The sequence below is a fragment of the Nelusetta ayraudi genome, unplaced genomic scaffold (assembly GCF_046127955.1).
Source record: "Nelusetta ayraudi isolate G7.1 ecotype Tasmania unplaced genomic scaffold, CSIRO-AGI_Nayr_v1 ptg000006l, whole genome shotgun sequence".
Classification (NCBI taxonomy): domain Eukaryota; kingdom Metazoa; phylum Chordata; class Actinopteri; order Tetraodontiformes; family Monacanthidae; genus Nelusetta; species Nelusetta ayraudi.
The window spans coordinates 1,660,038-1,683,334 of NW_027466056.1; the positions used below are offsets into that span (position 1 = coordinate 1,660,038).

Consider the following 23,297-nt stretch of genomic DNA (forward strand, 5'->3'; position numbering starts at 1 on the left):
AATATAAAAATATTTTAAGTGCAAACTGTTGTCATAACCACATAACGTATAACGTATATAACGTGTAGCAAGCAAAAAAAGAATCTCTTATTTTAGACATGTCACACACATGTGCTGCTGAAAACATCTATTCATGATGTTTTTTCATCATTTTGTCTTCTTTTCAGTCTCTTACAATTTTCAATGTCTAAATAAAAAAAGGAAAAAGAAAATTCAGATCATTTTCCAACCCCTGCATGAAGACAGCCACAAAAATGGAAAAAAGAAAAACACATATGGCCAGAGATCACCTCATCATTTCTAACTTTAAAATAGTGCCAAAGCTTATTTTCACTGTTTTGCACATGGTATTTGTATTATGATTTTATGTAGTGTATTTACTGTAAGCTGATGGAAAGCTGCCGTTATTAAAGCAACATCACACAAACGTTGACTGTTGTCATCACACATCAAAAAAACACAAAAAAAATAAACAAAATTGAAATGCTTGAGTAATGAAAAGTATATAACACAACAGAAACATAATACTGGCTATGCTTGTCTGTGTGGAAAGTAAAAACAAGTCGGTTAATAAGGGTGCGAGTCTCGTACCGGCTCGACTCAGGTTGTGTTGACCGACTCTTGCAGCCGTGGTCTCAAGTTTTTGTTCTTTAGATGTTCACAGATACTTGCAGTATATTTACTATTTATCAAGCAGCAACGTCTGAAGCAACCCTAATGAAACACTGGTGTGGCAAAAACTGGAGTTTCTATCAGCAAAATAGATTTTAGGTCCTAATACACACACACACACACACACACACACACACACACACACACACACACACACACACACACACACACACACAAAAGTGAGTAATAAAAAAGTATACCATTTGAAGGCAGGAAGAAAAACAGGAACCAAAAAGACACAACAAGAAAGGAAAAAGAAAGCAAAAAAAGATATGGTCAGGAATTACTTAAGAAAATGGCAGCAGGGAGAGGTCGTTTGTCCTCGGTAGGACAAACTGAACCCTTGTCTGAACAAAAGAAAGACACAAACCGATGAAAACTGAAGACATAATGAAGAAAATCAAACTATAATCCTGACTACTTCATATTCCCTTGAATGAAGCTCCACAAACACTTTCTCAACAATAGACCACCTGGCAGCAGGAGGAGCGAAGCCACCTGGCTGGATCAATGTGTGTATTGACCCCAGCAGAGGTACAGAGAGTTTGGTCATTCTGTGTCTGTGTGTGATGTGTGGACGAGGAACCACACAGTGAAAACCCTCACAATCTCCAACCTGTCTGGAATTGTGTCAAGTGCAAATCCTCAACACCACTGCAACAGCACTGAAGACACAGTCTAGATTTGAGGTTTACAACAGGGAATCAGAGATCATTTATCTCAGAAGATCCATTTCAGGACCCAGCACCTCCTGAAGCAGCACCAGCAGCAACATCCTCTGCAAAGGTTCTCAGGATAAAATTGTAGCAGCTGGTAGCAACACAAGAGCAACTTGCTCCATCGTCATTGTGGGATCAATAAAGTACATCTGTCTATCTGAGTTAAAAAAAAAAAAAAAAAAAAAAAAACTGTCTTGGAATATCGGGAATGTATAAGAATAGGATCTCGTGTCCTCCACGTCAGCATCGGACATCACATCAACTGTATAATGCGGTCTGATTGCTAAGAACTTCATTAACTCGTCACCTCTTTGTAAACAGCATCATTTTTGTGTGGCCAGCCATAAGGAAACTGCCTTAGAAAAAGACAAAGAAAAAAAGGTGGCAATTAAAAAAAAAATAATAAAAAATAATAAAAATAATAAAAAAATAAATAAAATAAAATAATAATAATAATAATAATAATAATAATAATAATAATAATAATAATAATAATAATAATAACAAAGAGTTTGGAGAATCTGCTCTCCTCTGCGGTTTTCTGCGGGTTGCGACGAATATAAACGTCGACGTTCAGGAGTTTAGAATCGTGCAAAGTGGTATGATTAACAAACCAAAACAGGGAGTTACTTACCGATAAGATACAAAAGTAAAAGATTAATCCAAACCCCCATAGCTTCATACTGGAGTGTTCTTCGCGAACGAACCGATTTCCCACCACTTTTTGTATTTACTGAAATGTTTTGTTTGTGGAGTAACTGAACCTCGAGCCAAACGAGAAGTGCGTGGGTGGGTCGCTGGGGGCTGCACGAGGAGGAAGGGAGGGGAGGGGAGGAGCGGACAAAGGAAAGAAATTGTTTTTAAATACACCAGAACTGTTTTTTTTTTATCGTCCATATCCGCAACTAAAGCAGTTCAATGTTGCTGCATTACTTTTGTGTTTAGATTTTTACAAAACAAAATGCCCAAATATATCCTTTTATTATTTCTTTGCATTTGCAAGTTTTCACAGGTTTCTCCATCAGCGTTCTGAGTCACGTCAAGCTGCGCGTGTGTTTGTTTGTTTGTTTGTTTTTGTTGTTTGTTTTTTTTTTAACTCCAGCTCCATTCTCACGATACACCCCGGAAAATGTTGGTTGGATTGGAGAGTGCAGCCTTCACGTCAGATGCAACAAAGTAAAAGCAATATTACATAAAACTTCAAATTTGGCCATCGATCTTGTTTATTGTTGACAACATTATTACACAATACTCGCAGAAAAGATATTCAAAGTTGGCCATATGTGAAGATAAACATTTACATTCATTTTTATTTCCTCTCAGGATTGCAGTGTTTCTTTTAATCCTAAATCAGAGCCGAGATTTAGAAATATGAAACACACTGAAAGTTGAAACAAGAATCACTGATTTCAGACCCCAGAAATACAACAGTGTGGAAAAACCTTTGATGAGTCTGAATGAACATGGGAGGAAATAAAGAGCAAGCAAGGCAAAACATTAAAGTTGGAAGATAGTTGGGCAAGTACAGACTTGAAAAGATTCCTTGTGTTCAGTCACAATGGTTGAGTAGAGGCCAACAAAACACTCACCTGTGGAAACATTGCACTTGCATTCATTCGAGCTGTTGCACTGGTTGCATCTGTTCTGTTGGTTGTACTGTGTTTGTGCCTCGGAGCGCCGATCTTTTATTTTCTGTTCATTAAATTACTTATTCACTCAGCATTTCTGCCTCAGTAGCTTTGCTCTTTTCCACAACACAGTTGTGGGACAATAACACCATCTGGTACAATAGAATAAAACCCTGCACTCTTGTAGGGAACATATTTACAGTAAATTCAACTTTGTGAGTAGTGTCTCAGAACTTCACATCAGTCTTGATTGGCGGGCTCTCACAAGTACATGAGCAAGCGATAGAACACGAGATAATAACCTGTTTCTTTAGATTTTGGTAATGAACTATCGACGTGTCCAGGATGTCAAACCACCTTCACCCAAATACAGCTGGAGAGACTCCAAGAGCCCATGAACCTCAAGAGCTGGAGAAGTGGTGACTGAAACTGGATGGATGGAGTGATAGTATTTATTTGCATAACTCTCTCAAGATCCCTTTCAATTATTCAGTATGAATATTAACCTTTGTTTTTTTTTTTAAGTGTATTCAAACAAGTGCAGCTCCATAAGATGCACGTATATTACCGTAATAATGTTTTTTTTGTTTGTTTTTTTAATGACATGTCTCGTTTGGTGTCGGAGTAACAGAGGAATTGTGACATTGTTCCAAAACAAGTTTCTACTTCTCACTGTCTGGTTTACAGAAAGAAAAATGTGCAAAGTGAATTTTGCATCTTATATTGAACATTTAGACTGTTTATTGTGGACGTCTATTAGTTAAAATGATAAAGATATTTTCTATGTGAATGACATCTTAATACCTGATCTCAGTATTTTCTGGGTCTTTATCCTTAAAAACACATTAAGGTTATATTCAGCATATGTAACAAATTATCTGGGAGATCTTCTCATTCTTATTGTTGGAGGTCTTGGTCTCAAAAGCAGCGAGATTTACTGACTTTGCGTTTTTATTCTGGGCCAATTTTGTTGTTTCCCCAGGTCATGTTCACAGCAGCTGACTGGAACGACATAGAACATCTTTGAGTGAGATTCACTTGCATTAGCCAGCCAATGCATTAGCTTATGCATTGTCATGATCATGATCTCCAATCATATAAAGCGCTTTACAATGGCCTCTCAATCACCCAGTTGCACTCAGGCTGCCATGCATGGGGCACTGCCACATGGGGGCAGGCGGAGTCAGGAATCCAACCACTTTTAATAATGAGATTTTTACCAAAATGTAATTTTGGGGAGGAAAACACAATTGTAAAGTTGATAAAAGACCACCTGTCTGCTGTGAAGGTCCCACTTGATGATAAATCCAACAAGGCAAAGCATAGACAACAGTCCACCGCTCCACCTAAAACTCTACATGTACATTCAGTAATCCCAGGTCTTTAAAGCACAGGATTTTAAGATATAGTGCACGGCCGTGTATCCCCTTCAGCTTGAAAACAGTAAGGTTAACAGCCTACTGTTACTGAAACAAATATGTTGCCAAAACATTGACAAAATCGCTCTTTCAGCTCATCCATGATTGCTGCACAAATCTGCAGTGGTCAGATAAAAAGCCATTTCGGTTATTGAAAAGAAGCAAGAGCAAGAGATTCATTTGAACCTCCATCACAAAGACAGAAGCAGAAGCTTGTTTCACTGTTAGTTAAATTTCTCCTGCAACACATCCGTTTCCCCGCCCCCTGTGCTGCAAAACAGCTAATGAAAACAATTTTGCACACACATGAAAATTGTCGTCATAATTATAGTGTAGTGGACAACAAATCAAATGACAAATATGATTTAATAAATGACAATATACTGTATAATATGGATCTAAACATTCCTAAGATGTAATGGATAATATTCGGTCTTCTGAATTTGAATCTAGTTTTTGGTAAGCATGTGAAGCTATTTGCAGCTGTTGGGTGGGGATTGTGGCTTCACTGTGTCTGCTTTGAGACGTTTGCTGCTCAACGCCTGTTTTGCATTTAGCCCAAAGCGTCCTTCTCGTTGCACATTCAGACATGTTTTGGTTCATCTTGAATCAGTTGGCTACTCAGTGGCCGAGTGGAAACGTGTCTATCACATGCTGAGGTTGGCAAGTTGCAGTTAAAAATTGTGCCTTTTTTTTTTTTTTTAACATAGATCTTTCACACAAAACACAATGCCTCAAAAGTTTCTGCAAAAGTGACACTAATGTGGTCGCTGCAGGAAGCAGATCGAACAGACGAGAAAAAAATTGTTCTATGGTTATGAGGAACGAAGCACGTTTGACTGGAAGGTTCCAACCACCACGGTTACCACAGACAGCAGAATCAGGGCCAAGTGTGAATCGTGAGAAACAGACAGAAAGCCGCCTGTGTCTGAGGTTGCAACAGAAGATGCATCTCCTCAACCTAACTTTTTACATTGCAGTAACTTGCAATTGATAAAAATGTGTCTTTGTTATTGAGCTGAAAAGTTTGATATTTGACCAATGTTTGTTTCATAACCGGATAAAGGTAAATGTCATAATAATACAGAGCTGTCTGCATACACATATTCAAAAAACTCCAAAAGACTCCATTGGAAAAATGCCAAAATAACAAAGACTCACTCTTTTTTTTCAAGTCAATCAATCGAAAATAAAGAGGAAAACTTGACAAAATAAACATTTAAAATATAATGCTGTAATCTTCTGATATATATAACATAATTAATATGACATGTTCATATCAGTCAATCAATACTATGTACAACTCAAGTGGTTTAAATGTTTCATAATAAACTCAGTGCTGTTGATGACTGACCCATAATTGTTGATTATGTCCTGTTTTGTCTTTCATTGATACAGCTAATATCACTGTTATTGGGCCACTGGTTTTGGGTCAATGTGAAAAATGTCAATTCATTTTCTCTTGTCAGTCAATCAATCAACTTTTATGTGTAAAGTCTTGAAGTCTTGAAGCGTTGACACCATCAAAGAGGAAACCACGTGATGGAAAAACTCCCTCAGGGGAAGAAAATGTCAAGCAGACCTCGACTCTGCAGGGCGACTGGTCGGGGGGGAAAGGAAATGCAGAAATGGAGAGATGTAGTTAGAAATGGAGAGAGACTTAGGCATGAAAATAGCCGCAGTCTCATGGTTTTGTCATCTTCCAAATGTGTTTCTCTTTCTTGTCAAAACTGAGCTGACAAAAACATTTCAAGAAGTGAACCTTGCTGCATGCATGAGGTTTGGTATAAATAGAGCCGCCCATGAATCATTTTCAAATATGTTTTATTGAGCATCAACAGCAACACAGAACAAAATTACCATAGATTAAAAACACTTGAAAAATACCACCCGGTGCTCACATTTTTAAAATTTTCCAGAACTCAAAAACAAAGATATGAAAGATTCTGAAAGGCCAGTTTGACAAACACAGGGATGTAACAGTTCAACATTTTTTTCATCTAACAAACAAACAGGAGCCTCACTATACTTGGAGGAACCAGACACAGAGTTCTCCTGATTGATTTAATGTGCAGCATGAATTCATTGTTTCATGATTAGGCTGCTCAGCTGTATCAGGGATGAAAATATCCAGATAAACAGAGCCAAGCACATCCTCCTCATGCTGGTCACATGTGACTGGGGCGGTATTCACTTCCTCAGACATCAACAACACAGCACTCAAGCCCAATATGGTCCTAACATTTGAGTGTATGAAGAGGTTGGTTTGCTAGAAGTTCCAGTCTCTATGGGAAAGAGGGGGGGAATACCAGGAGAGTGAGTGGATGGTGGGAGAGCTGTGAGCTGAGCTGAGGAGGCCTGCAGATCTCCAGGGTTGTCGATGTTGGAACATGGAACTCTGAGGCCTTTTGGCATCAGAACGTCAGTGATCAACATCATGAAGAAGCTGTTTGGACACAAGCTGGGGACTGATGATCTGATCCAACACCCAGTGACCCTGAGTTCAGCAGTGATGACGACCTCAAGCTGCACCATCAGGTGTTTCTTCTAAAAGCCAGGACCTGTGAGAGAGGTCAGCCAGCAGGGTTGGGTTGATCACTGGGCTTCATCCAAACTGACCCTGCAAGGCTGCCGTTACATCGCAGTCTGGTTTTTTGGCAGGCAACTCTTGGCTGCCACCTTCTGGAAGCAGTGTGTATAACCCCAGCTCGTTCAGCCATGAAAGTGTATTACACAGTAACAACAGTGTCCTGGTAAACTATTCCCAGGGTTTTAAACTTTTGACTTTATAAAAATAACTGTTATTCCTCCAATACAATACAGAGAAAACAAACACTTCATTTTTAATATTGCCTTTAATTTTTTTCCAAAAAAGAGTAAAAACAAGTGTAATTCATTTTTTTATTTTTTTTTATTTTACACTTCTAGTTTCATTTTCTTTTTCTTTTTTTTTCTTTTTTTTTCCCTTGTCCGGTCTGGCCATAATGACAAGCAGAAGTGTCTCTGAATGTCTATGATGGCTGACAGATTTTATTCTCAGAGGTAGATCTTGAGAGTGTGAGCCACGTGGGTGGTTTCAGGAGCTACCTCTTCAGTGGTTTTATTATAATGTTCTTGGTGACATTCTGGCCATGACCGGACTGAGGGGGATAGATAGGGGGGTGAGTAGAGAGGGGGAATGAGTGTGGGAGAGAAGGAGGGGGAGGGAGGGGGGGGGATGATGAGATGATGAGAGGGATAGAGAGAGAGGAGTAGAGGAGGCAACTGGCAACAATATACAATTGTGTTAAAAGAGAACAAAACAGATCGTAAATATGCATAGCTAATTGTCAGATAGTGCATATATACCCATACAAACATACATGCGAGTTCATACAGTGATGTTAATAATAATAGCGATGATAATAATAGCAACGTTAATAGTAACAATAATAATAATAATAGTAATGATAATAATAATGATAATAATAATAATAATAATAATAATAATGTTGATAGTAATAATAACGATGATAATAATCTACTCATGGATAAATAAGACAATAAGCTATGCAATAGTGTACAACAGTGTACCCGCGCTTGTGTATATTTGTGTGTGTGTGTGCGTGTGTGCGGGTGTGTGTGTATATTTGCATGTGTGTATACTTGTGTGTGTGTGCATGTTTGCATCTGTGTATACGTGTGTGTGTGTGTGTGTGTGTGTGTGTGTGTATGGATGTGGTGGTGTGTGTATGGATGTGGTGGTGTGTGTACCTGAATGTGGGAGTGGGTGGACCCAGCCCCTTCACCCACCGGGAGGATCGGTACCCAAGGCAGGCCCGGGCACCCAGAGCCCCCCCCCCTACGGACCCAGTATGGCGCATCAACCGGCCCCCTCCACCCCCCACACCCCCCAGCCACCCTCACCGCCCCGGGACCCCCCGGCGCCAGGGGACAGCCCCCCCCGGCCCCCGGGGCCACAGCCGCACCCCCGCCCCCAACGCCGGCAAAGCGGGCCCCCGAGCGAGAGTCCCCCCTGGTTCCCCCTGTGCCCTGTAAAAGAAGAAGATAAATAATTAAAAAGATAAAATTAAATAATCAATCCGTGGACCCCCGCCCACCATTGTCAGACCCCTGTGTCTCAGGTCGTCGCCGCCCACCCGCCCCCGAGCGGCGCAGGGGGACCACCCGGGCAGCGGCCCGGTCCCGGGATTGGGGGAAGGGGGACCCCGCCACAAGTGGCAAGGTCCCCATAAGCCCAGCCGGTCTCGCACCTCGGGGGCACCGGACTGCACAGGGCCCATCCAGGGTGGGAAAGATGTCGGGTCCAGCCCCCACTAGCAGGCCGACCCCACTGTGTGTAGGAGTGTCAGTGTGTGTATATGTGCACTTGCTGGTGTGTTGGACTATGGTGCGTTTAAAATGGAAGGGTGGTAAGGCCCTGGGGCAACCACACTGCTGCTGAGCAGGGCGGCGGCCGCAGTGCACGAACCCCCCCCCCCAGGCCCTAAGTGTCTATAATGCTATTAAAATTGGAGAGGGTCTCGGATGGAGCGGTGGCCGGCCGATGGAGACCCTCATCCAAAGCCCTAGTGATAATGTCAGTGGGTCGTTGGCTGCGTGGGGGCCAGGTCCTCGCCAACGAGGGTGCAGTCGGTGCCCCATGCAAGGGCGAGGAGACCGCACCGGGGGGAGGCCCACCAGGGACCCGGTCGCCGCCCATATCGAGTCCCCCGCGGCGACCAGAAGGCCGGGCAGCGACCACCCAAGACACAAATCCCCAAAACAGAAGGAAAATAAATAAATTAATTAAATTTAAAAAAAAAAAAAAAAAAAAGTCTCTAGTCTCATTTTCAAAAGCTCCCAAACTCTCTCCCATACCAGGATAGTAGCTAAGAAATCTGAATTAGCAAAGTAGTAGTACATTTTATTTTTTTAAAAAAACAACAAACAACAAAAAAAAAACACCTTTACTGGTCAGGTGGAAAGAAGCAACTCTCCAGCATCCAGGACAGCTGGCTGCAGACATGGGTGACAGGTGAGGCGACATGGCTGATCAGTCGCCTCATGTCCATGTGATCTGCAATCACACACCACGACTCAGCCAGACAGAGAGACCACACACTGATTCACAGGTGTTGTTATTGCACAAATAATAGTGCAAGATTGGGCAGATCTGCTACGATGGCCCTGAAGCCCACCATGATGGAGATCCCTGACAACTGTGTTCCTTGAAACACTTTGAAAGGCCAGTTTGACTAACTCAGGGATGTAACAGTTCAACATTTTTTCATCAAACAAACAAACAAACAGGAACTTCACTATACTTGGAGGTACCAGACACACAAAGGGGTCTCCTGATTGATTTAATGTGCAGCATGAATTCATGATGTTTCATGATTAGTGCGCTGTGGTCTTGACTACAGGTTTGTTCTGTGTGCTCTTCTGAATTTGTTTCAATAGCGTTTCAATATTATAAAGTGAGGAAGTCCCAGGCAGGACAGCAAAGAACTACAACAGATTATTTCATGCGTCCCTTTCATTTCAAAAAGTACAAATGACAAATTATTAGGTTGATTGTGTGTCCTACACGCTCATAACATCTATCATATTTATTATTCACAGTAAATCTCATTCTGGCCCTGACATATGCCCACCTGCCCACAAGCGTACATATGTAGTGTGTGTTAAACTAAAGGGAGAGGAGTTAACGACAATAGGCACAATCAATGTTTTCATGACACACACAGAAACAAACAAGACATAAACACAGCTGAACACACAAAAAAATACCTTCTTTATATCCTGCATTATAAATAAGGTATAAACAGTGCAAATACAAAATACAATCACATGAGGTTCCTTCATTTCCTGAGTAACAAAGGCAGGGTTTCCAGAAAAGCTGCTTGGTGACACAGGCCCCTTTTGCTTTTTGATCTAAGGTCAGTAGTCTAGATAGAAAAAGGAGTACAATCGCATCCCAAGCTTTTTTTATGACACCCGTTTTTTGTTTTTTTTTTAAATCCTTTTAGTGTCTATTTTCAGAAAATGCCAGGCCCCAAGCTGAATTGATGTTTTGCGTCATAATGCCGTTTCAAGTTTGCACTTTTCACGAGAGCCACGGTCTCCTGACAGATAAGGCACATTGGACTTCACAGCCACAGTGACACATTCAGCTGATAATGACTTGCGCAAACGCTTTGCATGCAACACAAAGAATTATTATTATTATTTGTGAAAATAAATAATTACCACATTATCGACATAATGAGAGAAATGTGTTTAACAAGAGGTGTCACGATCCTGATTATGAACCTCCAGCTTAGCATAGATTGTTGACAGGCTGCTCTGGTCCACTGGTCGTGTTGGACGTGGTGAAGGTCGTTCCTAAAGAGATGGGAAAATGAACCAGATGGACAGGTGTTAGTATTTCATGTTTGTAGTGTGGACTTTGCAAAAACAGAACACAGTTTTTCAACCAAGAGATGTCTTTAAATGCTACTGGTACAATTCATCCAAGTTACAAGAGAGAACGAAGACCCGGGACTGAAATGTCAGACACAGGTATTATAAAGAATGGTCCGAAGAATAGCAGTGCATGCATCCGCATGAAAATGAAAACTGCAAGAACACTTGGGCTAAAAAAACCAACACAAAAAAGCACAGAAAGTCAAACACAAGACACAGGAGCAACCTTCAACACACATGAAAGCCTCATCATGCAGGTCACTGTTCACTGTGCAAATCAACTGAAATACAGGAAGAAATGGGACCTTGTTGTAACACAGTTGACTGCCACTGGTGGTTTAGCAACAGTCACGGTTAAGACAAGCTTACAATGGCCCCTCACACACAGGCTTTCAAACCCCACCTTGCTCGATGCAGCTGAGGCAGGTCGATGCAGGTGGTGGTGGTGGTGGTGGGGGTGCACGTCAACATCCTGTTTACTACAATAAAATTACCGTTAGTGTCGGTTAGGAGGAACTTCCCCTCCCCTTTAGTGTTATTGCCCTTTTGAAGATAAAGCTGCATTTTTTTATTTTTTGCCGCCTTCATATCTGATTCACTGAAAAAAAAAATTTGTGCAAATTGGGCAATTAATATTGCACTGCCAAAAAAAAGTGCAGACTCATGGTTCAGAAATGTCAGAAGGAACCAGACCGACAGCCAACTGCATTTCAGTGGTGGAGTAAAGTGAACAAAGTATACACTTCAAGAACACGTCAGAAAGAGCGGAATAAAAACATTCTTAATAAATGTCTAATTTGTCCGTAGCGTGGCGTCGTTGATTAAACTCATAAACGACCAGGGGATACAAATTCTATCGGGGATAACTGCCTTGGCACGACACCGGCAGAATGTGAGATTATTTAAACAACAATTGACAAACAACAAAATCCAATGATTCGATTTTTCCACCATGTTGTTGGCAAGCCGGCTTAAAGTGAAAGTTTCATGCAAAAATAATATGAGAAACATTCACTACTCTTACTCCTTTATTCCTATTTACTACAATTAATTGACAAACTAATGCCTGAAAGCCTGCTTGAGTTCGTAGAGACTGACTGTTGCTGAGGATTTGCTTCGCTAGCTTCGACGAGATAACAGAGCAGATCTGTAAGTAATGTCTAGTGAATTACATTGTTTGAGATTTTCAATTCTTGCTAAAAAAAAAATAAAAAAATAAAAAAATACCTGGAAAACTTTGGAGGGTAATTAAAGGTTCAGTGTGTAATATTTGAAGACTTTGAAGAAGAAACATCAAGCGGTGATATTTTAGATTGCAGAGCCTTTCACTGTCCCCCTCCTCTCCTCGTCAACCTTCTTCTTCTTCTTTGGTTCATTTGCAGTCAGCAGTCACCCTACTTATGAAACGCACAGGCAGCTGGATTGTCCACACCAGGCTTCCTTAGAAAAATGCTGGTACAAGATCGCAGCTAACTAAGAGCAAGACCCTTGCTAGATGTATATTCTTATACATTTGTAAGAGAAGGAAAACAAATGACTTTTGTTGTGTTGCACTGTGTTTTTATGGGCATTATAGGAGGCTTTGACCAATGTAAAAATAATAAATCGAGCCAAATATTACACACTGGACCTTTAATAATTATTGTATCAAAGATTATATTTCATCATGTAGTCTGTGTCAGGAAAAAAATGTTGTATAGAAATACAATTGTAGAAATACCTGGTGGTGTGCTCTGGTCTTTCTTGAAACGCTTCCGTACGATGACAAATCCAGCCAGTGTGGCAGGTCCAAGTACAAGTCCAAGTAAGGTCAACACAACGGAGATGGCAACTTTGGTCCCAACTGCTGTCACACAAACACAAAAATATATATGTATTTATTTTCCTTTTATGGTCTCTATTGTTCAATGTGTGTTCTGTCATATCTGAATTTACAGTGGGCCACAAACATGGATGCTCTCCTTGGTTTGGCTGCAAAATAAATCTACCTACGGTGCCCAATAAAGTCCCCTGAACCACCTGAACTTGAAGAAAACACATTGATTAACACAGACCAGTGACAAGGTTTAATATGATAAAAACTTACATTTTCCATGGTCGTTGGTGTCTGAGTACTTGCCTAAACTGCACAGTGCAGTCACATTGACTTCCAGAGATTTCACCTCAGCAGGGGTAGCAGCCTCACACTTGAAAGAGGAGTTGAACTCCTGTGTGTTAATAGTGAGAGGCAGAGACAGTGAGGAGCTGCTTTGCTTCACTTTTTTCCTGTCTTTGGACCACCAGAGTGTCGTTCCTGCAGGTTTCTCCACCGCACACAGCAGGGTGCAGCTCTCAGTGGTCACATTCACTCTGACCACTGGAAGAATCGAGATAGGCTCTGGGGGGAAAAACAACAGATTAACAGAACTTTCATTCCACGTACAGTTGAAGAACATGAAACATATGATGATCTAAAGCAGGCGTGGCCAAACTTTATTTGCAATTTATGCTGTAAATAACTTGGTGTATTGAAGCAGCAGCAGTGCCAAATGCTGAGTCGTCTTTCTGCTGCATTTTCTCAAAAACAAACACAAATAAGTTCATAAGATTTTTCATTGTCGTCTCGTTGGTGTCTGAATAAAAGAATACCAAGTTTATTGGACAAGCTTGTTTCAGCTCACATAGCGATCTGTTGGTGGACTGATCAAAACTGTGTTGACTAATGTCTTAAAAGTGCCTTTTATTTGTACGTTTTAACAGCATCGCTGATCTTAGTTTCCAACTCTGAAGTGTGAGTGTGAGCTTATTGATTAGAAATGGTTTGAAAAGTGTTGCTCAACTCAGTCATGTTGTATTGATGGTAATATGAGGGGTATTCATTTAGGCAGTAGTGGCGGTTGCATCGTTATTACTGCAAGTTTGGTTCTGAAGGATTTATCTGCTAACATCTATGGAGGCTGGATGCAGCTGATGGTTGTCACCTGTGGTGTCTGAAGCTTTGGCCCTACTCCTACAGGCCTCTTGCCTGATAATTCAAACAGACCCCTCATTAGCACAGCTGCTGTGTAACGGGACTTCCCAGGGAATTCCCCTCCACTCCCTAGGAAGAGTGTCTAGATGACACACATTCCAACTCTGGCCAGTAGCTTTCCCATCCCTCCGCCTTCTGTTTCACAGTTATCTCTTTGTCCTCCTTACATGGAAATGTGCGTGATGACGAGACCTGTGTGTATACAAAGGTGATGTTCTAACTGTTCTCTGGGAGATTGTGAGAGCTTCTGAGCATCTGGACACACAACCTCCTGTGTGTGTTTCATACTTGACTTCTTTGTAATAAACCTGCTTTTATCCACACTTGACTGCTGCAGCCTGAAGAATCCTCCATACACCTCAGGTTAAAGGGAGAAGGGGAAGGTCCTCTCAGTTTTATTAACCCCTCAGGTTTAATGAAGTGTATGAGAAACTGTAAATTGTTGTTGACCAAGTTCCTGTTCTTTATTTGTAACTAGTCTACGATAAACGTCTAGAAAATGTAATTGTGACACACCCCCAACTTTCTGATAGGTGTCTGTATATCTTTTCATAAATCAATCATAAACACTGTTCAAGCATCAAAATTAATCACATTTCCTTGCCACTGGTCAAGTCAAGTCTCGGTAAACTCATCTAATGGAAGCTGTGCTGGTTCATCAATTACTTCAATATTGATTGAACAAAGTTATCTCAGCTAGCTAGAACAGCTAACTCCAGAGTTCCCACTCTACTGGGAGTTTGACAATAAACGGCGTAAAATTGGTGATGAATAAATGTTCGAAATGAACTGGGGTTGTAAAATAGAATGCAATTAAAATGAGATGTTCATCATCCTTGTCACTAAAGTTCTTTGTAATAATAATAATTATAATCGTAAGACTTTGGACTTCCTCGTTATCCAACTACCAAGGGGAAGAAGAGCCTCCAGTTCCATGTCAAACTGGAGCAGAGCTCCGTCCTCACAGGTGAAACCTGTGTGTCGCCGTTGGTGCAACATTTTGTTTTGTACTACGTGTGGGCGTAGATTCACAAACATGCACTGACATGCACAACACGCAGAGATGAATTGTGACATGATTCTCTATCTCAGATGAAATAACAGAGCTTGAGCATCACATGCTGATTTTTTTTTTAAAGTTACCATATATCTGACATTGCCATAAAAGACATATTTCCCCTTTAGAACACGTGTGAGAAGCGATGCTAACCACACACCACAGGCCAAACGGGAAATGTTGCAAAAGTACAATAAAGCATGTGACCACTCATCATTGCGTGCCACATCACTTCGTTCCCAGTTCGTTTCCACAGCAGGCAGCAAGAAACACAATGTTTTAGTTTCTTCTGAGCCGCTAATTAAACACATTCCCCTTTTTTGAAGGTCAAAAGGTCAAAAGAGAAGCGACAGGAAAATACATGGAGTGATTGAAGGATTTGCGGGGCCCCATTCTAATAACTAATTGTAATTTGAAGTGAAATGAGTAAAAAAAAAATGACAATGTGTTGTTTCTTAAAGTATTTAATTCTGAGATAATATTGGCAAGAGGACTGATTAACCTATGTGGTTATTTTTCACATAATGTTAAATATTTCCTGAAATGAAGCAAATAAAAATGAGACTTATATGCATCATATGTGATAAATAGCCAAAACAATCCACTGCAAAGATATGACAAGAAAAAATCAACTATGCCTGAGTTAACAGAGGAAATTAATGCAGATCATGCTTGATCCATGTGGAATACATACATAAATAAATTAACTTAAAACCTCACTTTCGATATTAAAAGTTTTGCTGAAACACTTACATTATATACTATACATTTAGAAATTCAAGCACTTGAAAATAAATATCATGGTTCGCTAATATTTGCTACGTAAATCTATTCTCTTCTAAAATAATGTGAAAGATCAGCCAAGTTATGTCAAGGGGTTAAAAAAGACAAAACAAAAACCTGATGTTGTATTTGTTAGTAGCATCCCTGCTAATGATTTTAAAGAGGGACTGAGGTCTCAGATCGAGACCCCCTAGTGGTCTGGTGCACTTCGTTTTTTGTATTCCAGCTTTTTTTCTTTCACGTTTGATTGACGGATCTGTGAGGGATTCTACTGAATGAGCGCCTTTAAACTATACGATTTAAAATATTTTAAAAAAAACTGTCTAGAACGCTGAAAAAGAGCATTTCTGCCTTGGAACTTGGCTGCATAATATGTCAATGATCTTTGAATAAATAAAGTTTTTACATCAAATAGAAAGACAAACAGCCATTCACACTCACTAGAGCCACTTTCTTATCCTCACATGCCTGTTTTGAACTGTGGGAGGAAGTCGGGGTGCCCAGAGAGAAAGACACTCTGACTTCACTCCACACAGAAGGCACCAAGTCTGGGTACTGAAGGTCAAGGTGAAAAGACAAAGAATGTCTGTTGGCTGACAACAGGGACAATACGGTCACTTGGTACAAAAGAGTAAAAATATTTTTAATCGTCTAAATTGCAAAGAAAAAATGCATATAGGCTCTGATGTCCATTGTGTCCCATTGGGTCTAATGTGGAGTCAACATGGCCAGAGCTGTGGGTGCGGCTGAAGTTCAGTATAATTAGTTGTCAATGCAATACATGGTGCACTGCTTCATCATTTTTAACAGGTACATTCAACTGTAACATGACACAGGTTGTTAAAACTGTAACTTACCAAACACTGTGAGTTTATAAACTGCAATGACTCCTTTCTTCGCATCAACAGAATAAATTCCTGAGTCGCTGGTCTGGAGCTCCGTGATGGTAAAGATTCCAGTTGTGTTGTTCCAGTGAACTTTATCCTTCCAAGGCTCCTCCAGTATTACAGTTTTCCTCTCTGTCACTGAGGCAATAACTCCTCCTGCATAGATCAAATATCCACGCTGTAACACAGGCTGTGGAAATGTTATGGATCCTCCCTCAATGGCAGTGAGGTTCTTCTCTTTCTCAGCATCTGAAGAAATGATCACTGCAAAACAGACGAAAAAAAATCATTTGAGATGATGAGACACAAAAACTCTGACTTAATCCTTTGCTTACTGTCATATTATTATATCATATTTGCCTGATATGTCTATGACAAATATGATCTATATCGATGTAAGAATGTATAAAACTCAACAGAAAAAAGACTGAACAAGAAATGCAACAGTGGAGCTGCTGAAGCTGTTAACTTTTTTAAAGAAACAAAAAAGAATTACTATATTATTATACCATTCTTCGACAAATATGTAACATCAGTAATTGAAGTACACAAACTATAACCCTATGAGTAACTACAAACCTATGAAGCAGTTATAGACGTTACCAGTTGTAAAATGAAGTTGGTGGAAACATGTTATTATTTAAAGGGATATTAATGTGATCATGTCATCAACACCACATACTATAGAAGCAGAGAATGGCCATGCATTTTTTGTATACACTGTCACCTTGTGATAACTACTCAGTATCTTTTTGTTTCAATATTTCTGAAAAAATATTGTTTCCAATGATTACAAATGCATTTATTGTGTTAACTTTTGGTTGCAAATGAGGTCAACAATCTCAATCTTGTCCTAAAATGATGGACTCCTTCATTAGAAAGAATCAATCAAAAGGCAGCGGACCGACGTTTTTAAAAATGACTCTAACACTGAAGTATCAAGTTAAATGGATGTCTCTGGGACTTGGTGGGCCTGCATTATTTTGTAATTGTTAATATCTAAAGAAAAAACATTGAGAAAGCAATTTGTAAGAACTACAGTCTACAGTCTTCACGAGCTCAAGTAGACACAAAAAAGCTTTGAAATGAATTTCGGTCAACTTCCAACAATAAACAAGGTTTGCTCCTTGGTTGAGCTCCTAATTTGATTATAGGCCTCATGACTGGTCAGGTGCTCACTGCCAGCGCTGTCCAGCGGAGACACTGGCTAGCTGCTCCCAGGTAGAGAAGCTTTGCCCACATTCCAAAAAAATTAAAAAAATTAAAAAATAACAGTCGGAAGAAGCGATAATCAGATTGCCGTGACGTAGAAAAAACCTGAACTGCTCGTTTGAGGGCAGTCACACGGACAAGGTCATCTAAAAACATCTAAGTTAGCATTTTTCATGCTTGTTGTGTGAGTTGGCATGCAAGTAAGGAAAGAAGTCGTTGTTTTTTTGGGTGTTTTTTTTTTCACAATAGGATCGCTTTACCTAAATAGTTTGAAAGTGAAATTTGACTTAAATCAACACAAAAATCCTAATATGATGTGATGTTGGTTTTGAAAAGTTTGTATAAAGGACACAAAGAGATATTGTGTAAAAATAGCAGTTGTAGTAGTATAGTAGTACAGTAGTATAGTAGTATCAGTGCATTTATGTCCCCAGACTGCAGCCCTGGGCGAGAGAGTCACATGCACTCACATGATTCAGAAACCAGGAGAATAACACACACACACACACACACACACACACACACACACACACACACACACACACACACTGAGCCCATGTGATGCTTACTCTAGATGTTCAATCCAGGGTGGATCTGGTTCATAACGTTGGTAAATGTATTTCCCTTGATGTATGATATGCAACATAACCAGTGCATGTTACTGCATCATTAGCATCTATTCACTGCTATTCAATGAGTAGAGTAGAACTAAGCTAACTGGTTTATCTGCCTGTAATGTTACCATATAGTCATACAGATAGATCAAGGGTCTTGCTCCCAGGTAAGGACAGACTTGAGGATTTTTGGCCTGATTCTGAACCCAATTTCTGTCTCAGACGGTCTGAGGGAAGTGGCCCGAACCAGGGTGCGTTTGGCAGTTATTTGTCTGATCCTCATTTACTGCTCCAGAGTGAGTCGAATTGAAATAGAGAGAAGACAAGAACGAGCAGGTGTCAGGGAAGAAGAGATAATAAAATCATATCCCTACTTGGAATAACTCGCTCCCTTCTGATTGGCCAGTCGCTCGCTGCTAGCGCTATCTCTAACTAGCCCAGGAAGTTAGCCACGAGTTCTCTTGTAGTTGAGCTTTGCCCACATTTTAGAACTGTGTATTTGGAGTTGTTCACATTGGCTTTGATACCTCTGTTGATCAAACCTGGGTGACTGATTTACTGACTTCTTTGCAATAAACCTATTGCTATGCAATCAAGTCGGCGTCTATGGAGACGCCTCAATCATCTACACATCATTGCTGCACGACAATACTACAACATGACACACACAGTGGCAATGTGATGTTGCTTTCTCCTGGAGATGTTTGATTCAACATCAGCAATGACAACACTGATTGATTTTATTTTCATTGTAATAAGATAAAAAATAATAATAATAATAATAAATTATGTAATTGCACATTTCCCAAATATATCATGAATGTTGATCAAGTCTAAATGTGAACCATCATTTAAATATAAAAATATTTTAAGTGCAAACTGTTGTCATAACCACATAACGTATAACGTATATAACGTGTAGCAAGCAAAAAAAGAATCTCTTATTTTAGACATGTCACACACATGTGCTGCTGAAAACATCTATTCATGATGTTTTTTCATCATTTTGTCTTCTTTTCAGTCTCTTACAATTTTCAATGTCTAAATAAAAAAAGGAAAAAGAAAATTCAGATCATTTTCCAACCCCTGCATGAAGACAGCCACAAAAATGGAAAAAAGAAAAACACATATGGCCAGAGATCACCTCATCATTTCTAACTTTAAAATAGTGCCAAAGCTTATTTTCACTGTTTTGCACATGGTATTTGTATTATGATTTTATGTAGTGTATTTACTGTAAGCTGATGGAAAGCTGCCGTTATTAAAGCAACATCACACAAACATTGACTGTTGTCATCACACATCAAAAAAACACAAAAAAAATAAACAAAATTGAAATGCTTGAGTAATGAAAAGTATATAACACAACAGAAACATAATACTGGCTATGCTTGTCTGTGTGGAAAGTAAAAACAAGTCGGTTAATAAGGGTGCGAGTCTCGTACCGGCTCGACTCAGGTTGTGTTGACCGACTCTTGCAGCCGTGGTCTCAAGTTTTTGTTCTTTAGATGTTCACAGATACTTGCAGTATATTTACTATTTATCAAGCAGCAACGTCTGAAGCAACCCTAATGAAACACTGGTGTGGCAAAAACTGGAGTTTCTATCAGCAAAATAGATTTTAGGTCCTAATACACACACACACACACACACACACACACACACACACACACACACACACACACACACACACACACACACACACAAAAGTGAGTAATAAAAAAGTATACCATTTGAAGGCAGGAAGAAAAACAGGAACCAAAAAGACACAACAAGAAAGGAAAAAGAAAGCAAAAAAAGATATGGTCAGGAATTACTTAAGAAAATGGCAGCAGGGAGAGGTCGTTTGTCCTCGGTAGGACAAACTGAACCCTTGTCTGAACAAAAGAAAGACACAAACCGATGAAAACTGAAGACATAATGAAGAAAATCAAACTATAATCCTGACTACTTCATATTCCCTTGAATGAAGCTCCACAAACACTTTCTCAACAATAGACCACCTGGCAGCAGGAGGAGCGAAGCCACCTGGCTGGATCAATGTGTGTATTGACCCCAGCAGAGGTACAGAGAGTTTGGTCATTCTGTGTCTGTGTGTGATGTGTGGACGAGGAACCACACAGTGAAAACCCTCACAATCTCCAACCTGTCTGGAATTGTGTCAAGTGCAAATCCTCAACACCACTGCAACAGCACTGAAGACACAGTCTAGATTTGAGGTTTACAACAGGGAATCAGAGATCATTTATCTCAGAAGATCCATTTCAGGACCCAGCACCTCCTGAAGCAGCACCAGCAGCAACATCCTCTGCAAAGGTTCTCAGGATAAAATTGTAGCAGCTGGTAGCAACACAAGAGCAACTTGCTCCATCGTCATTGTGGGATCAATAAAGTACATCTGTCTATCTGAGTTAAAAAAAAAAAAAAAAAAAAAAAACTGTCTTGGAATATCGGGAATGTATAAGAATAGGATCTCGTGTCCTCCACGTCAGCATCGGACATCACATCAACTGTATAATGCGGTCTGATTGCTAAGAACTTCATTAACTCGTCACCTCTTTGTAAACAGCATCATTTTTGTGTGGCCAGCCATAAGGAAACTGCCTTAGAAAAAGACAAAGAAAAAAAGGTGGCAATTAAAAAAAAAATAATAAAAAATAATAAAAATAATAAAAAAATAAATAAAATAAAATAATAATAATAATAATAATAATAATAATAATAATAATAATAATAATAATAATAATAATAACAAAGAGTTTGGAGAATCTGCTCTCCTCTGCGGTTTTCTGCGGGTTGCGACGAATATAAACGTCGACGTTCAGGAGTTTAGAATCGTGCAAAGTGGTATGATTAACAAACCAAAACAGGGAGTTACTTACCGATAAGATACAAAAGTAAAAGATTAATCCAAACCCCCATAGCTTCATACTGGAGTGTTCTTCGCGAACGAACCGATTTCCCACCACTTTTTGTATTTACTGAAATGTTTTGTGAGTGGAGTAACTGAACCTCGAGCCAAACGAGAAGTGCGTGGGTGGGTCGCTGGGGGCTGCACGAGGAGGAAGGGAGGGGAGGGGAGGAGCGGACAAAGGAAAGAAATTGTTTTTAAATACACCAGAACTGTTTTTTTTTTATCGTCCATATCCGCAACTAAAGCAGTTCAATGTTGCTGCATTACTTTTGTGTTTAGATTTTTACAAAACAAAATGCCCAAATATATCCTTTTATTATTTCTTTGCATTTGCAAGTTTTCACAGGTTTCTCCATCAGCGTTCTGAGTCACGTCAAGCTGCGCGTGTGTTTGTTTGTTTGTTTGTTTTTGTTGTTTGTTTTTTTTTTTAACTCCAGCTCCATTCTCACGATACACCCCGGAAAATGTTGGTTGGATTGGAGAGTGCAGCCTTCACGTCAGATGCAACAAAGTAAAAGCAATATTACATAAAACTTCAAATTTGGCCATCGATCTTGTTTATTGTTGACAACATTATTACACAATACTCGCAGAAAAGATATTCAAAGTTGGCCATATGTGAAGATAAACATTTACATTCATTTTTATTTCCTCTCAGGATTGCAGTGTTTCTTTTAATCCTAAATCAGAGCCGAGATTTAGAAATATGAAACACACTGAAAGTTGAAACAAGAATCACTGATTTCAGACCCCAGAAATACAACAGTGTGGAAAAACCTTTGATGAGTCTGAATGAACATGGGAGGAAATAAAGAGCAAGCAAGGCAAAACATTAAAGTTGGAAGATAGTTGGGCAAGTACAGACTTGAAAAGATTCCTTGTGTTCAGTCACAATGGTTGAGTAGAGGCCAACAAAACACTCACCTGTGGAAACATTGCACTTGCATTCATTCGAGCTGTTGCACTGGTTGCATCTGTTCTGTTGGTTGTACTGTGTTTGTGCCTCGGAGCGCCGATCTTTTATTTTCTGTTCATTAAATTACTTATTCACTCAGCATTTCTGCCTCAGTAGCTTTGCTCTTTTCCACAACACAGTTGTGGGACAATAACACCATCTGGTACAATAGAATAAAACCCTGCACTCTTGTAGGGAACATATTTACAGTAAATTCAACTTTGTGAGTAGTGTCTCAGAACTTCACATCAGTCTTGATTGGCGGGCTCTCACAAGTACATGAGCAAGCGATAGAACACGAGATAATAACCTGTTTCTTTAGATTTTGGTAATGAACTATCGACGTGTCCAGGATGTCAAACCACCTTCACCCAAATACAGCTGGAGAGACTCCAAGAGCCCATGAACCTCAAGAGCTGGAGAAGTGGTGACTGAAACTGGATGGATGGAGTGATAGTATTTATTTGCATAACTCTCTCAAGATCCCTTTCAATTATTCAGTATGAATATTAACCTTTGTTTTTTTTTTTAAGTGTATTCAAACAAGTGCAGCTCCATAAGATGCACGTATATTACCGTAATAATGTTTTTTTTGTTTGTTTTTTTAATGACATGTCTCGTTTGGTGTCGGAGTAACAGAGGAATTGTGACATTGTTCCAAAACAAGTTTCTACTTCTCACTGTCTGGTTTACAGAAAGAAAAATGTGCAAAGTGAATTTTGCATCTTATATTGAACATTTAGACTGTTTATTGTGGACGTCTATTAGTTAAAATGATAAAGATATTTTCTATGTGAATGACATCTTAATACCTGATCTCAGTATTTTCTGGGTCTTTATCCTTAAAAACACATTAAGGTTATATTCAGCATATGTAACAAATTATCTGGGAGATCTTCTCATTCTTATTGTTGGAGGTCTTGGTCTCAAAAGCAGCGAGATTTACTGACTTTGCGTTTTTATTCTGGGCCAATTTTGTTG

General features: G+C 39.7%; 1 protein-coding gene across 3 annotated transcripts in view; it reads right to left on the minus strand.

Moving 5' to 3' along the window:
- LOC142880683 (uncharacterized) overlaps positions 1-21,457 on the minus strand; it is a 32,796-nt gene extending 11,339 nt beyond the window's left edge. Inside the window, exons 1-6 of one of the 3 annotated variants that reach the window (XM_076014677.1) lie at positions 21,330-21,457; positions 16,592-16,885; positions 12,971-13,261; positions 12,605-12,730; positions 11,288-11,363; positions 10,191-10,803 (exon numbers count right to left, since the gene is read on the minus strand). In XM_076014677.1, coding sequence (XP_075870792.1) covers positions 10,665-10,803; positions 11,288-11,363; positions 12,605-12,730; positions 12,971-13,261; positions 16,592-16,885; positions 21,330-21,369 — 966 coding nt within the window. In that variant the 5' untranslated portion in view covers positions 21,370-21,457 and the 3' untranslated portion in view covers positions 10,191-10,664. Of the gene's footprint in view, positions 1-2,025; positions 2,145-10,190; positions 10,804-11,287; positions 11,364-12,604; positions 12,731-12,970; positions 13,262-16,591; positions 16,886-21,329 lie in introns of those variants that run through there. The other 2 variants (XM_076014669.1, XM_076014686.1) reach the window with 2 other exon arrangements.
- Between the last annotated feature and the right edge of the window lie 1,840 nt (positions 21,458-23,297).